The 13,890-nt window shown below is 35.4% G+C and overlaps 3 protein-coding genes across 4 annotated transcripts in view; all 3 read right to left on the reverse strand.

Moving 5' to 3' along the window:
- The window catches only part of LOC311075414 (eotaxin-like), a 32,453-nt gene that overhangs the window by 17,186 nt on the left and 1,377 nt on the right, over positions 1 to 13,890 (reverse strand). The window lies entirely within an intron of this gene.
- LOC311075522 (uncharacterized protein) lies at positions 2,102 to 3,698 on the reverse strand. The gene is made up of 4 exons (XM_084103016.1): positions 3,557 to 3,698; positions 3,010 to 3,136; positions 2,827 to 2,905; positions 2,102 to 2,634 (listed from the first exon to the last, which is right to left on the reverse strand). Exons 1-4 carry the CDS (start codon positions 3,633 to 3,635, stop codon positions 2,599 to 2,601), a joined length of 321 nt encoding a protein of 106 aa, XP_083959142.1. The 5' UTR covers positions 3,636 to 3,698; the 3' UTR covers positions 2,102 to 2,598.
- On the reverse strand, positions 10,391 to 12,897 carry LOC311075830 (C-C motif chemokine 8-like). Of its 2 annotated transcripts, none has more exons than XM_084103447.1 (4): positions 12,715 to 12,897; positions 11,639 to 11,765; positions 11,490 to 11,557; positions 10,391 to 10,617 (listed from the first exon to the last, which is right to left on the reverse strand). In XM_084103447.1, the coding sequence occupies exons 1-4, from the start codon at positions 12,791 to 12,793 to the stop codon at positions 10,595 to 10,597; spliced, it is 297 nt and encodes a 98-aa protein (XP_083959573.1). In that variant the 5' UTR covers positions 12,794 to 12,897; the 3' UTR covers positions 10,391 to 10,594. The 2 variants fall into 2 exon arrangements, with proteins under 2 accessions (XP_083959573.1, XP_083959574.1); XM_084103448.1 differs by lacking the exon at positions 12,715 to 12,897 and adding an exon at positions 12,360 to 12,606.

Genomic DNA, 13,890 nt, shown 5'->3' on the forward strand with positions numbered 1-13,890 from the left:
GAATAAACAGAAAGACTTACATTAGTGTAGATGCCATTCTTCTTATGATGTAACGAGTACATCAGGTGTTATATACAATACAATTTTTTTTTTTGCAATGAACTGCAATGAAATTGCAGAAAACAACCTCATGGAAAGGTGTTTTACACCTGTCTCAATGCATGTCTTGTGGATTAATCTGTTACATAACATTAAACAAGATCAACCCACAGCATTCAATATAGAAACATCCTTTGTTCCAAAAGAAACCGTTTAAACATTGTTAAACACATTAAAGACCTATGAATTGGCTTAAATGCCATTTTAATATCAACTAAGTTGCCAATTATTTATACTCTCAAGCTTCAACAAATTCATCAATTAAACTAAACACTCTAAAATGCCACTCCCACAATATACCAACAAATGAAACATCTTTTTCACAACATTTCTTTCAAAAAGAAACTGAAAACCATTAAAGGTGTTGTTCCAACCCCGTAAGACTTTCGTTCATCAAAATCCAAACACTGAATAGTAATAATGAAAACCGTGACATTTCAAACCACAGACGTATTACTTGCTATTTACATCACCCATATCGATTCAATTTGACAGTTAACGTTACTTTTTTTTAATTCAAAGATTGTGGTGAAAACGTACCTATATCTAGCGGTCTGCAACTGAGATGAAACTGAGGTAAAAAAAAAAAATCCGGTTTGGTCCGGTTGGTGAACGAGCAGCTTTTAATCAACTTGACTGAAGCTTGAACACAAGGAAGTAAAAAAATCAGAGAATCTTCAATGTGCAAAAACACTCTGACTCGAAATGGATAATATAATTCTAAAACGAACTAAAAACTTGCATCCACTTTCACAATATAAAATGTCACACTTACTCTGTATCACTCCTTCTGAAGACACGTAAGGTCCAACATGGAAAATCATCCGTTTTCCGTGGGCTTCTCTCGAAAATTCTCAGAGACAAAAAAATTATTCACCGAATCATCTTGAGAGGTTCATTTTCATGAATCGCTCAAATCCGCCCATGATGGATTGAATCTATGAATAAAAACTGAAACAGCTTGACAAATTTTTAGTGTAATTTAATTCATCTGTGCTCATAATTGTAAATAACAGTAATGTTTTTAATGTACGCACTAAAATAAAATTGAAGTTTAGGTTTTAATGCAGTCTACCAGACAGCAAGATATATATAGATAAATTAAGTTTAGTTTACTAAGTTTAGTTTACAAAGTAAATTTACTTCTATTAAAGCATTAGAGTATAATTGAAGTAAAACCAGCAGAAAATTTAGTGCAGTTGTTTCAACTTACATTTATAAGTTAAATTAACAATTATACTTGTTAATTCAACAGAAAATCTAGTGCAGTTGTTTAAACATACATTTTTGAGTTAAAATAATTTAAGTTGTTCATTCAACTTTCAGTCTAGTTGAGGACAAGAAAACTTAAAATATCTTGTTGTCTGGACAATCTAGTTATCTCTACTCACAAAAATAAGTTGAAATAACTAAATTGCAAAAATATTTTTTACAGTGTATAATACAATTAGCTCATACACAGAACAAAAAGTGGTCAGTGATAGTTCACCCACAATGAAAATTCTGTCATTATTTAATCACAGTACGTCGTGATGTTTCACGCGATGCTTTCATGATCGTGTTCTGAGGTCATAAATAAACGTGCTTCATAATCTGAGAATGTGTTTGTTCTGCAGGTACTGACTAAATAAATGAGCATTCTTAGACGCGTTTGACTGTCATTCGTCTGGTGGAAGATGATGCACAGTTCCCATCATTAGAATGTTGTAGAGAAATGGAACATATGACTCTACTGTTTCATCTGACAGTCATAGGGTTTTAGTGTGCGTGTGTGTGTGTGTGTGTTCGTTCATCTCCATTACTGTGACCTCTGGGTTAAATCTCTGCCTACTTCAGAAACACACACTACACCCAGATTACACACAAAGTCCCTCCCTATGGTCTGATGGTTTCAAATCACTTTGTAAGATGTCCCTAACAACTTCTCATTGTTGTTGGCCTCAGGCCTTTGTTCAAACGTAAAGATCAGCAGAATTCCAGAAATAAAATGACATGAGCGATCTTGTATTAAATATGATTCCACAATATTTTTATTAAAGTTTACATTCATAATGCATCCAATAAACTTTTGTAAGCACTTCAAGACATTTAACTGATATATTTGTAATAATTTAGAGAAGAAAAGAGAAATAATATTAGGAAAATAAATATGTTACTTTGTTAAAAAATAAATAAAACATTGAACAAACAAAAAGCAGTACTCCTTACAATTGTGTAATATATTAAATTCTAAAAATAAAATAAATGTTTATAAATTAAGCATTATAAATAAAACTAAGACATTTATATTTCAAAAATAAATAAAAAGATAAAGGAATAACCAGACTTAGACTGCACAGCAGCTAAGTGTGAAAGCAAACCACAGATTGTTTCCTTTGTGAAATATGTTCAACATGTTTTTCCCAGCGTAGAAGAGTGTATTAAAGTGTAGCTTGACTGACTGACACGAATGAAAAGTGTGGCTGGTGAAGACCAAGTTCAAATCCCCATGTGTGTCGTTTAAGATTTAGTATAATCTTCACATTTTACACCCATCTGTTGAATTAGACCAGAAGAAAAACAGGTTAGGAAGTGTCCCTTTACATGATACATATGACAGTATACAGTACATTGTGTTGATATAAACCTTGCGAGAAGACGTTTTCATATTCAGTTCAGTTGTTCTGTATTACTCCTTACGCATTCCACAGGTTTAAAAAAAAAAAAAAGTACTCTGTAAATTCTAACCTTTTCTAAATGCTTCATCCTTCTACTGAGCCATTTAGCTTTAGGATCGATGCAGTACAATTTATTTTCAGCAGTGAACCTGTAAAGATGAAATGGAGAAATGCATTTAGACTGCAGATATTGGCACAATAAAATGCTCTTTGACAAAAAGAGATTCCTTTGAATGTTGCTGGACTGACTTACGCTACGGCCGCAGCACATTTGCCTTTTGCTGGAAAGATGTAACATTTTGTGATTTTGATCGTTGGATTTTCTAATGTGAGCGTATCCTCTTTGCAGCATACTGGCCTTTTAGGGTCATAAGAGATCACTGCAAAACAGACAGAAAAACATCCATACATTTTCCCATTTAGTTTGATTTCAAAAGCTATTGATTCTTTATGGTGTTTGGTTGTATAAATAACACTGTTCAAATTCTAACACTTGGGGAAAAAAATAGCCCATCTTTTTTCCATTAAAATATGAAAGAATCATTAAAACAAGATAATTTTATATGTGAAGCAAAACTGCACAATATATTAAGACTTAAAGAACATATCTTAGATTTTTCTTAACCCACTGGAAATTATTTTTTTTTCTTGTCTTAAGCATGAATCTAAAAATTTTTTGTGAGATTTATGCCTAAAAACATAATAAATATTTTTTCCAATCTGATAAGAAATACAAAACTTTTTTTTTAAATTAAACTTTTTGCGTGGAGAATGTAGGAGAATAGGAGAAGGATACTCACCTCCTGATGTAAACGCACACAGGAACACAACCAAACAAATCATAACCATCAGTTGTTGAGATGCTGAGTACAGGTGCATGATTTCTGAGGGATCTTGTGTGCTGTGAAATTCCACTAATGGTTTATACTGCTCTTGAGCCGCTCTTGCTTTTTATGTCATCAGAAAAAAGGGAAGTATTGTCTTTCTTCATGCTTCCTATGAATAAAGCGAATGGAATAACTTACGCCATAGTTAATCATTCTGCAGCATGACATGCACAAAATTATTTTTTATTAGGATAAACATTTACAGATATCAGTTGTTGCTTCACAGCAAGATTAGCTATATGTTCTAATTATTTGATATGACAAATCATGGATGACAGGAATGATTTAAGAGTATCGTCATAGGGTTTCTCTGAAATTTGTCATTTGTCAAGCCTCAAATCAGGACATGTGAAAGGAGTGTAAAATACAGGACTGAATAATGGGACATCAAGTCACCCTAGTCTGATGATGCTGTGTCACTGTTCTTTTGCAAGAATGAGCTAATCAGAGGAAAACATTTAGAATTAAAGGGGTGGTTGAGTATGATTTCACTTTTCTAACTCTAGTTAGTGTGTAATGTTGCTTTTTGAGAATAAACAACATCTGCAAAGTTACAACACTCAAAGTTCAAAGCAAAGGGAGATATTTGCTTTTAAAGAAATCGTTTTTTAAGGAATACTACAACAAACGGCTGGTAGAGACTACACAACATTCCTCCAGGGTGATACACCAACCCTAAAATTTACATAAACCCGGCACCCTGGGAACACGCAGTCCATGTTGAGAAGAGGAAGAGTTGTAGTCCAGTACATTTGTGAGTCAGCTCAAACTGTAGCATCCGTCTTTACACAAGAAATAGAAAGTCACTCTGTGTGCATCTCACAACAGTTCCTATATGAGCGATTTATAGATTAGCATGACAGAATATGCTAACTGAAGATAGTTAACTCCACATCAGCAACATGAATTCAAGGCAGAACAGTTTCTGTCATTTTAGTGTGTGTCTGCGTGAGGTAATCGGAGCTGCTAACACACAAGCTCTTGAAACCATTCATTTAAAATGCCAGACACAAAACGGTGCGTTTTTCTAACCCTCAAAAAGTGACAACTTTAACATGCTATATAAAAATATCTGTGGGGTATTTTGAGCTAAAACTTCACACACACACTCTGGGGACATCAGATATTTATTTTACATCTTGTGAAAAGGGCATTATACCACCCCTTTAAGTAACTGTATCAAAACAGATCAACTCTGTGAACATGTATTATATTATTACATTATGCAATAAAAAAACAACAACAATATTAATTAAACACTATACAGTATGCAACTAAAGGACATCAGTATTACAAAAGTAAAGTAAAACTTATAACAAGTGTCTTCGGCTAGTGTGAAATCACACCACAACATGCTTCCTTTGTGCAACTCGCTCAGGCACTGAATCGTTTGGAGCGACGTGTCACTCTGTAAAACCGTAACTCAAAACCGCCAACAAAAAAGATCTCCTAATAAAGTAAACTGAAACAACCTTTTGTCAGCGATGAAAACTGTATTTCTATTAGGTTCAACACCTGCTTGTGCAGCGTCTTGTGAACGAGGTAAATACATTTTCTCACCACAAAGAGTACCAAAACACTGATAGAAAATACTAAAACAAGTACCGTGTTATTATGTTTTTAATGACATTCAGAACCATGGTATGGGCTATTAAAGTAGGCTACCATGTCACATGGAACTGCCAGAGTATAGGCTACTTTTTTTAAAGGTAATTTTGAGGAACTGTGTCATTTAATAAGTCTTTTAAAGATACCTAAGCCCATAGTTACATTAATATAATATAACTTCCCAATTTTTGAATGTCTTGTTTGGGGATGTGTGTACCGTACGAATGCAAAGTTGTTATTTGCTTCATGTTCGTTTCTGTTTTTGTTTTATGAATTCCATAACATCTTTCATTTGTTTAATTGCTGGCCAAGTAATCACCGGTTTACTTTGTCAACCCAATCGAGTATCCCCAGAGTGCAGTCTGGACGATTGGGGCGGGGCGACACATTAAGGAGGGGCTACACGTGTCGTTCATTGGTTTATAATTCAGCAATCTTATTGGTGTGGACACTTGAGGCATGAGCATGTGCATTTCTTTATGTACGAGTTTATGAATGATCTACTACGCTGTTTGGCCATACTACAGAAATATTAAGTGATAACCATGACGATTTCAATAATCAATTGGATAATGTTTTGATTAACTTAATTACGAGTTAAACAGTTAATACGACTTAAGTTAGATGAAGTTACTGTAAAACAAACAATGCCTTCATGCAGGCAGACCGCCGTGTAATATAGCCTACGTGCTGCTAAATCTGGGGAACGAATTCTTCATTCGTGGCCATGATATATAGGCTATATAGCCTATACCTAGGTCTATATCAAGTGTCAAAATTATTTGTATAGCGCTCAATTCACATCGTTTAAAAGCAGCTTTACAAAAAGTCATATAGGCCAATATAAGCTTTAATATTGAGCAGTTCAGGGCTGGAAGATATAAAGAAATATGTTGCTGATATAAATGATACAATGTTTGAGATTTAGCTATATTATATTTATTAATTTACCCATCAGATAAGTCAGTGCCACTTTTTAAGTGAGCAATGAGCATGACTGCATTAAATTACTAGCATTGCAAGGAGAGATAGCCTGTTAGGCTGATAGTAGACAATATTTTCTGAATGTCATGCAGCTGGGCTCTGTAATTTTACATCATTAATCTATGCTTCTTCATTTTTCCATTAGGATCAGTGAATAAAAACATCTCGGGATTTTACACAAATGATGATAATTTGTGACACAGTTCCGAAAGTGTGTTTTCAATAAGACAATATTAGGCTACCAAACAATACAAGCCCTGGCCATTGTTTTTTTTTTTTTTTTTTTTTTTGCGTACAATGGGAATTAAAAACCCTGCAGTGCTGAAAGTGTGGGGGAAAAATATATACTAAAACATATGTCGATCTATAGCAAATATTATTATTTATGTGCTCAAGAGCGTATTTAAGTAATAAATATTCATATTCTCTGCTGGGTATTTTTTTGAAGTAGGCTACTGTTATATTGCACAGATTTACAGCAGTGATTTTTTTAATAGTTAGGCTACAACTATATACGAGTGTTAATATGTGAAACTATGTTTATCCCGTAGACGCAGATTATAACATGAACACACAATGTGGGGGAGAATCAATAAATAATTAGATTTTTAATACCTGATGTCACAGTCACAGATAGTCGTAGCAGGCCTATATGTTAACTGGCTGACAGCCTATTAGAAAACAGGAACCTTTAAAAACTATAACATAGACCTATACAGAACCAATATAGGCCCTGGCTGGCCCTCATATTTCATTAACAGGTAAACAACAAGGAAAATGAGTTTGCCATTAAACGTACAGTATGTAATTTTTTTCGCCGCTAGGGGTCGATAACCTCTTACAATAACAAAGGCGTAGTTTGATGACGCAACATTTGCTAAGAATTATGGATCTTGTTGTCAACGTCAAGCCGACCGATCTAATAATATTTATGGATGAGTGAATACATCAATGTTTTTATCATGACTGTGATATAAAGTAGAGATGTTCCGATACCCTTTTTTCCTCCCCGATACCTGGGTGTGTATACAGCTGCAATTCATACTAGCCCTGTATGAATTGATAGAATTATTTTATAAAAGGTATTTTAGTTTTACAATATAACTGTATAAAAAAGTGCAACAAATAAATCTAGGAATCTAAAAAATGATATATGAATAATAGGGGTGTAACGGTCCACAAAATTCACGGTTCGGTTCGATACCATACACTGGTGTCACGGTTCGGTACGTTTTCAATACAGCAAAAAGAAAGAAATGCCAGAGAAATTTCCTTGATTTACATTTTTTATTTATTTATTTTTTATTAACATCATAAAGTATGATCATTTTTTACTTTGAGCAATGATGGAGCTATAATTGACATATAAAACAAAAACAGCTCCTTATAAAAAAAATTAAATGTAATATTGTAGTAGTTAAGTTATAAACAAAGGTTTATTTTATTTCAGATTAACATTTGAGGGCAGCAATTTTATTCATAATGTCAAAATAAAACCAACGTAACGTTACTTGAAAGCACAATGTTCCTGATTTCCACGTCAGCGCTGTTTGATCCGTTAATAACGGAGAATGTGAATGCTTCTCACTAACGTAGATCTCGCAGCGATGTTATTACTTCAGTGGCGAATTCAAATGCTTTCTTCACTGGATCTCTTAGCGCTGTGTAGCAACAGTGTAACAGTTAGCTTGATCAAGATCGGCTCGCACTGCATTGTTCCAAACTGTTTAATGGTCCATGAAGCACAAAATAACAAGTAGCGCAGTTTTGTTCCGTATTCATTACGTTTGCCATTTGATGTTGGGCGCCAGCGTCTCTTACATTATGCGCTTGCCGCGCGCCTGCATTTGAAAATTTGCGTTTTCATTTCTTCTTCGCTGCTCTAAACAGTGGTTGCTTGTGGCCACAAGCAACCACTGTTTAGAGCAGCGAAGAAGAATTGATCTCCGATTTGCAGCGTAAAGCAAAGCTAGCGTGCATAACTAGGTATTGTTTAATAAAATGGTATCGGATCGGTACATGGGTAGATGTACTCGCCGATACCGATGCCAGAATTTTTATTGGTATCGGCGGCATTTCCGATACTAGTATCGGAATCGCAACAACCCTAATATAAAGCAGGTCGGGATTGCTAAGAGACAGCTATCAGCTCCACACGCGACGCGAGTCCCGCGGATATAAAAGGAATATGGACATTTCGTTCTACCGAACTACACGCAAATGCAGAATTACTACTTACAGGCCAGTTTATTAGACAAATTAAACTTGTGAGGTAACGCAGCGCTGTTTCACTTGGTCTAACATTACACTATCACACTAAACTGCATTTGAATGTGTTGAAATTTATGTGTTAGTTTGTCTGTATGAGACTAGCAGTAAACTAGATCAACATTAGAATAACATACAGATCATATTCTAACATTTTATCATTGTTGAACTATATAACATTGATTAGTAATATGTAAATGTGCTCACCTGTTTAATAAAGTACAAGTAGGAGCGGTCGAAGTCTCGGACATGGAGCTCTCGTTTATATACTGTCTATGGGAGCTCTAGGCATCTCGAAAACACCGCGCTGATATTGATTCTCGTTTTAGTTCTCCTTTTTTATCCAAAGTCTGCTTGCCATGGTCCATAATGTTTGAACGAAACAACAGCGTGCAAATAGACATTGCGAACTACACAGTTGTCCACGTCTGTCGCCTTGGTTACTATCAGAGGGCTCTGGTTACTATGGCAGTACGAGCGGAAACCAGGGACAACGCGGATATGACGCCATTGACGGCGACAAAACGGAAATAAAGAAACGGGCCGTGTCTTCGAATTAAATTAAATTTCTCCTGGTTTGAAAGTTGTTGGAAACAGTCGGGATAATGTAAGTACACAACTAAAAAAAATATATAACATAGATATAGTGATTTTTGCTATTTTTAAAGCAAAAAAGTTACATATTGTGCCTTTAAACATTTTATTTGCACTTTGTGCCAAAAAATGCAAGCATTGGAGAACAAATCTCGTAAAAAAAAATCAACAACAAAAAACGGTCGTGCTTTAAAATTTAAAATCAGCTGCTTGCCTTCGGGTTTGTCCGATGTCTTTCTTTAATACAGTGAATTATCATAATTTGCGTAAAATTCCGAGTTTGAGCTGATCCACCGATCCTGATGGAAATATGAAGAAGCCAAGTGAATGACGCGCTACTGTTAGAGTTTGCATTTAATAGTTCTTTAAAGGTGCTCTAAGTGATGTTGGGTTATGTCACTTCTTGTTGACGTTTAAAGTATTGTCAAACAAAACGGAGGCTAGCTAGACCCTCCTCATCCACGCACTAACCCCCCAAATCCTTCTTGTCGGTTATTGGCTAGAGCAGTTTGTTATGTTTCGTGGTGTGGGTGAGCCCAGTTTGTTTTTCTTGCCGTTTTGGAGCCTGGGGTGTCTACAGAGACCGTGTTTTTTTGACATTGTGTTCAGGGGACAGGCAGCTAAAGGATGGTTAGGAGATGTTTGCTGTATGTGACAAAACATTTTTTGGCCTGAAAAACGTGTGACATCGCTTAAAGGCACCTTTAATACAGCAAAATCATTCACAAAATAGTACATAAAGGAATGCGCATGCTCAGGCTTGAATCGTCTAGGCCAATAAGATTGCTGTAAAATAAACCAATTAATTTGTGTTGCACCAAGGGGGTATTCCCATTGGGGTACTACACCCAATTCGGCTGATTAATTGCATGGCCTTCTCTGTGCTTTAATGCTGTTCTCCACTAGATGGCGCACATTCTATTACTGAAACACAAAATATATGTAGTATGTAGAGAAATATTTCACCCAAAAACGAAAATTCTCTTATAATTGGCAAACTATCAGTATGCTGACCTGTTTTTTCCCCATTCAATTACAGTCAATGGAGACTTCAACTGGAACTTTCGAACTCAAAAAGGACTTAAACAAAAAAAAACTACGGTATCATTACTCCAGAGAAGAGAGAAAGTAATTCTGATTTGTAATGACACGAGGATGAGTAAAGAATGACAGAATTTTCCTATTTGGGTGAACTATTTATTTAATGATTCAGCTTAAATATAATTAAATACAGTCCAAACTGTTACAGAGAAAAGGCTGGATGTTTGTGTGAAAGAATAAGCAGTTAAAATGTTTATTTTCAAAAGTGCATTTTAATTTTAAAGCAGATCAAACAAAGCAATTAAGTGAAACATCTTTTAACATTCACATAAGCTAAAAGGGTATCTAATGGTGCTTTTTTGATTAAATAAACTTACAAAATGTATTTTCTCTTTTTTTATATATATAGATGGATTGATATAGATAAATTTGCGGCATCTTTAGGCCTCCATTCGCTCAGTCCTCAATCTCCTTCAGACCTAGAGGAAAGATGATCACATTATAAGTGTTTTTTTTCAATATATAAGCATCATATTAAAGGGTTAGTTCACCCAAAAATGAAAATTCTGTCAGTAATTACTCACCCTCATGTTGTTCCAACCGCGTAAGACCTTCGTTCATCTTCGGAACACAAATAAATATATTTTTGATGAAATCTGAGTGCTGGATCACTTCTCCATAGGCTGCTAGGTGACCGAAACTTGCTGGCCCAGAAAAGTTATTAAAGAGATCGTTAATATAGTCCAAGTGACTACAGTGGCTCAATCTTAAGTATATCAAGCGACGAAAATACTTTTTGTGCGCAAAAACAAACAAAAATAACGACTTTATTCCACTATTCATTTCCTTCTCTCTGGGCCTCTAGTTGGTTCACGTAGTGTTTTTGCGCTGCGCGTCTGTGTTACACGTCACCACGTAGGCTCACTATTGGCCGACGCTGGTCATGTGTGTGATGCGTGATGACGTGCAACACAGACGCGCAGCGCAAAAACACTACGAGGCCCAGAGAGAAGGAAATGAATAGTGGAATAAAGTCGTTATTTTTGTTTGTTTTTGCGCACAAAAAGTATTCTCGTCGCTTGATATACTTAAGATTAAGCCACTGTAGTCACTTGGACTATATTAACGATCTCTTTAATAACTTCTCTGGGCCAGCAAGTTTCGGTCACCTAGCAGCCTGTGGAGAAGTGATCCAGCACTCAGATTTCATCAAAAATATCTTAATTTATGTTCCGAAGATGAACGAAGGTCTTACGTGGTTGGAACAACATGAGGGTGAGTAATTACTGACAGAATTTTCATTTTTGGGTGAACTAACCCTTTAAGATGTCATATTAATTTAGGGCTGTACCTTTCAGTCTGAATTGAATCCAGCGCGCTGTTGGATCAGAGCAGTACTTGTCTTTCTCTGTGTAGAATCTGCAGGACAGATATACAGTACCACTGAAATGAACACAATATCAGGCATATAAAACTGTGAAATGTGTGTAGAGAGCTTACACTATAGCATCCACACACGGACTCAGAGCATTCTGATGCCTGTATCCAATCAGTTTAACTTCAGGAGGGATTCTTCCCTTCGACACTTCCTTACAGCAAGTCACTCCAACTCTAGTGGGCCGACGATCTGAAAGAGAGACAGAGATTGAAATCTCCAAAGCACTTGTACTGTGCGTACTGTATACAGTATGTGTGAAAACAAGACGATCTTGATCTTGATAAGGGCTCCATCAAAGAAAACAAAACTGTGCTATAGCTAAACACAATCTATAGTAATGGATTCACCATCATTAAAGAGATAGTCCACCCAAAAATGAAAATTCTGTCATAATTTACTCACCCTGATGTTCCAAACATGTGTGCATTTTTTTTCTTCTGCTGAACAAAACAATATTTTGACAAATTTCCCATTGACTTCTATTGTATTTTTAAACAGAAACTGTTTAGCTTCTAACTCTCTTTAAAATATCTTCTTTTGTCTTCCACAGAAGGAAGAAAGTCAACAACATGAGGATGAGTAAATGATGACAGAATTTTCATCTTTGGGTGGACTATGCCTTTGGATTATGAAAGCAGGTTGGTGTGAATTAAATGGATCATAAATGCAAAATCTGAGTGTAAATATAAAACAAGTTCATTATAATCAGCAGATCCATAATAATCAGTACCAAAGGCTCTTATAAAAATACAAATTCAATGATAAAAAAATCCCAAAACTTACAGTTGACTTGCTGTGCAGTAACACACACAAGAACCATCATCATCAGAGCTAATTTCCAGCAGAGATGCATGATGTTTGCTCAAAATATTCACAAAACCAGAAGAGGAAGACGTAGATTCTGTTTTGAAGGTGCTATCTAGACTCATATCCTTTTATATGGTATTGTTCAAGACAGGATATTGACTTCCTTTGCATCTCTAACCAGTAAGAGTATCCTGCAGACCCCATGTGACAAACCAGTCGAAATCATGATCACAGCATTATGATGCCCTGCAAATTAAGGGTTCTTCCAAAGGTTTCTCATAGTCAGCAGAAACAGTATCATTGACTGTGTGCTGCATGTTTAGTTACTTACAGTTGCCCAGTGCACCAGTGAAGCATCCAATGAGGATGACCAGAACAGTGACGGTGATGAATCTAGAAGTCCAGGCCATAGCTCTCGGTGTCCAGATCACAGGTGTTGGTCATTTAGTTGGTGTTGATTATGTATGTTTGTTATTATGAGGAGGTCTTTTAAGAGATGTACAACAGCAGTCAGAAGGAATAATGCGTCACAAACTTAACACCACCCTTTTGAAACCATTGCATCGAGTGATCATCAACTCTCAAGCATTCACACCTCTCACCCACAATACAGTGAGTTTTACCCGTCAGCATAATTTATGAGAAACCAATATCCCCTCTTAGAAAAAAATGACCACAAATACACGTAGCTCCTTTAATGAGTTTAGTTTATGGGTTATGATTCTGCAGGTGAAAACACACAACACAGTACTTTTATATTTGCCATCTTTAACTGGATGTTTCTTCAACTATTTTTTTCCTCAAAAACATTTCAACCACACGCTCATTTCCACCACATCTCACGTTATGTATTGTTTAATATCAAACATTTACAGTTTGAATGTGACGTATAACAGAAAAAATAAATAAAAAATCTATTAGTTTGAATAAAAATCAACCCCTTGGACATAAAAGCACCTGACGTTAAAGAAACGTCCAACTATTGTGATGTTTTCAATATTATAAGATATCAAAAGATGTGGATTTTAAAACGGATAGATTATAGATGGATAAGGTAATGCTGGCAAGTATTCAGTGAAGTGATCGATGCCCATGAGTGTGTTATGTAGATGTTTTAGTTCTAATATTCAAACCGACAGCCAGCCTAAGTTTTTGACGGATGTGATAATGTGTGTGAGGGGTGAACTATGTGTTTGATTCTTTGGTTATTAGGAAACGTGCTGGAGACGTTCAAAAATATTGTATTTAAACCCAAGAAAATTTAGTTATAAAATATAAAATAAAATATAGAATAACAGTGAAAAATCACTTTTTAAAACTGTTGTTCCATTATTACTGCTTAGTGTTTATTTACTTACTTATTTACTTCCTTCCTTCCTTCATTAATTAAGCTGTGAAGATGTTAATGACTTATTATATGAGTATGGGGAAAAAAAATCGAAAAGGACTTTTTCATTGCCAGCACTCAATTTCATAAAATACCAATAATAAGAGTACCAACTTATTC

This window comes from Abramis brama, assembly GCF_963993115.1.
Source record: "Abramis brama genome assembly, chromosome: 24".
NCBI lineage: Eukaryota > Metazoa > Chordata > Actinopteri > Cypriniformes > Leuciscidae > Abramis > Abramis brama.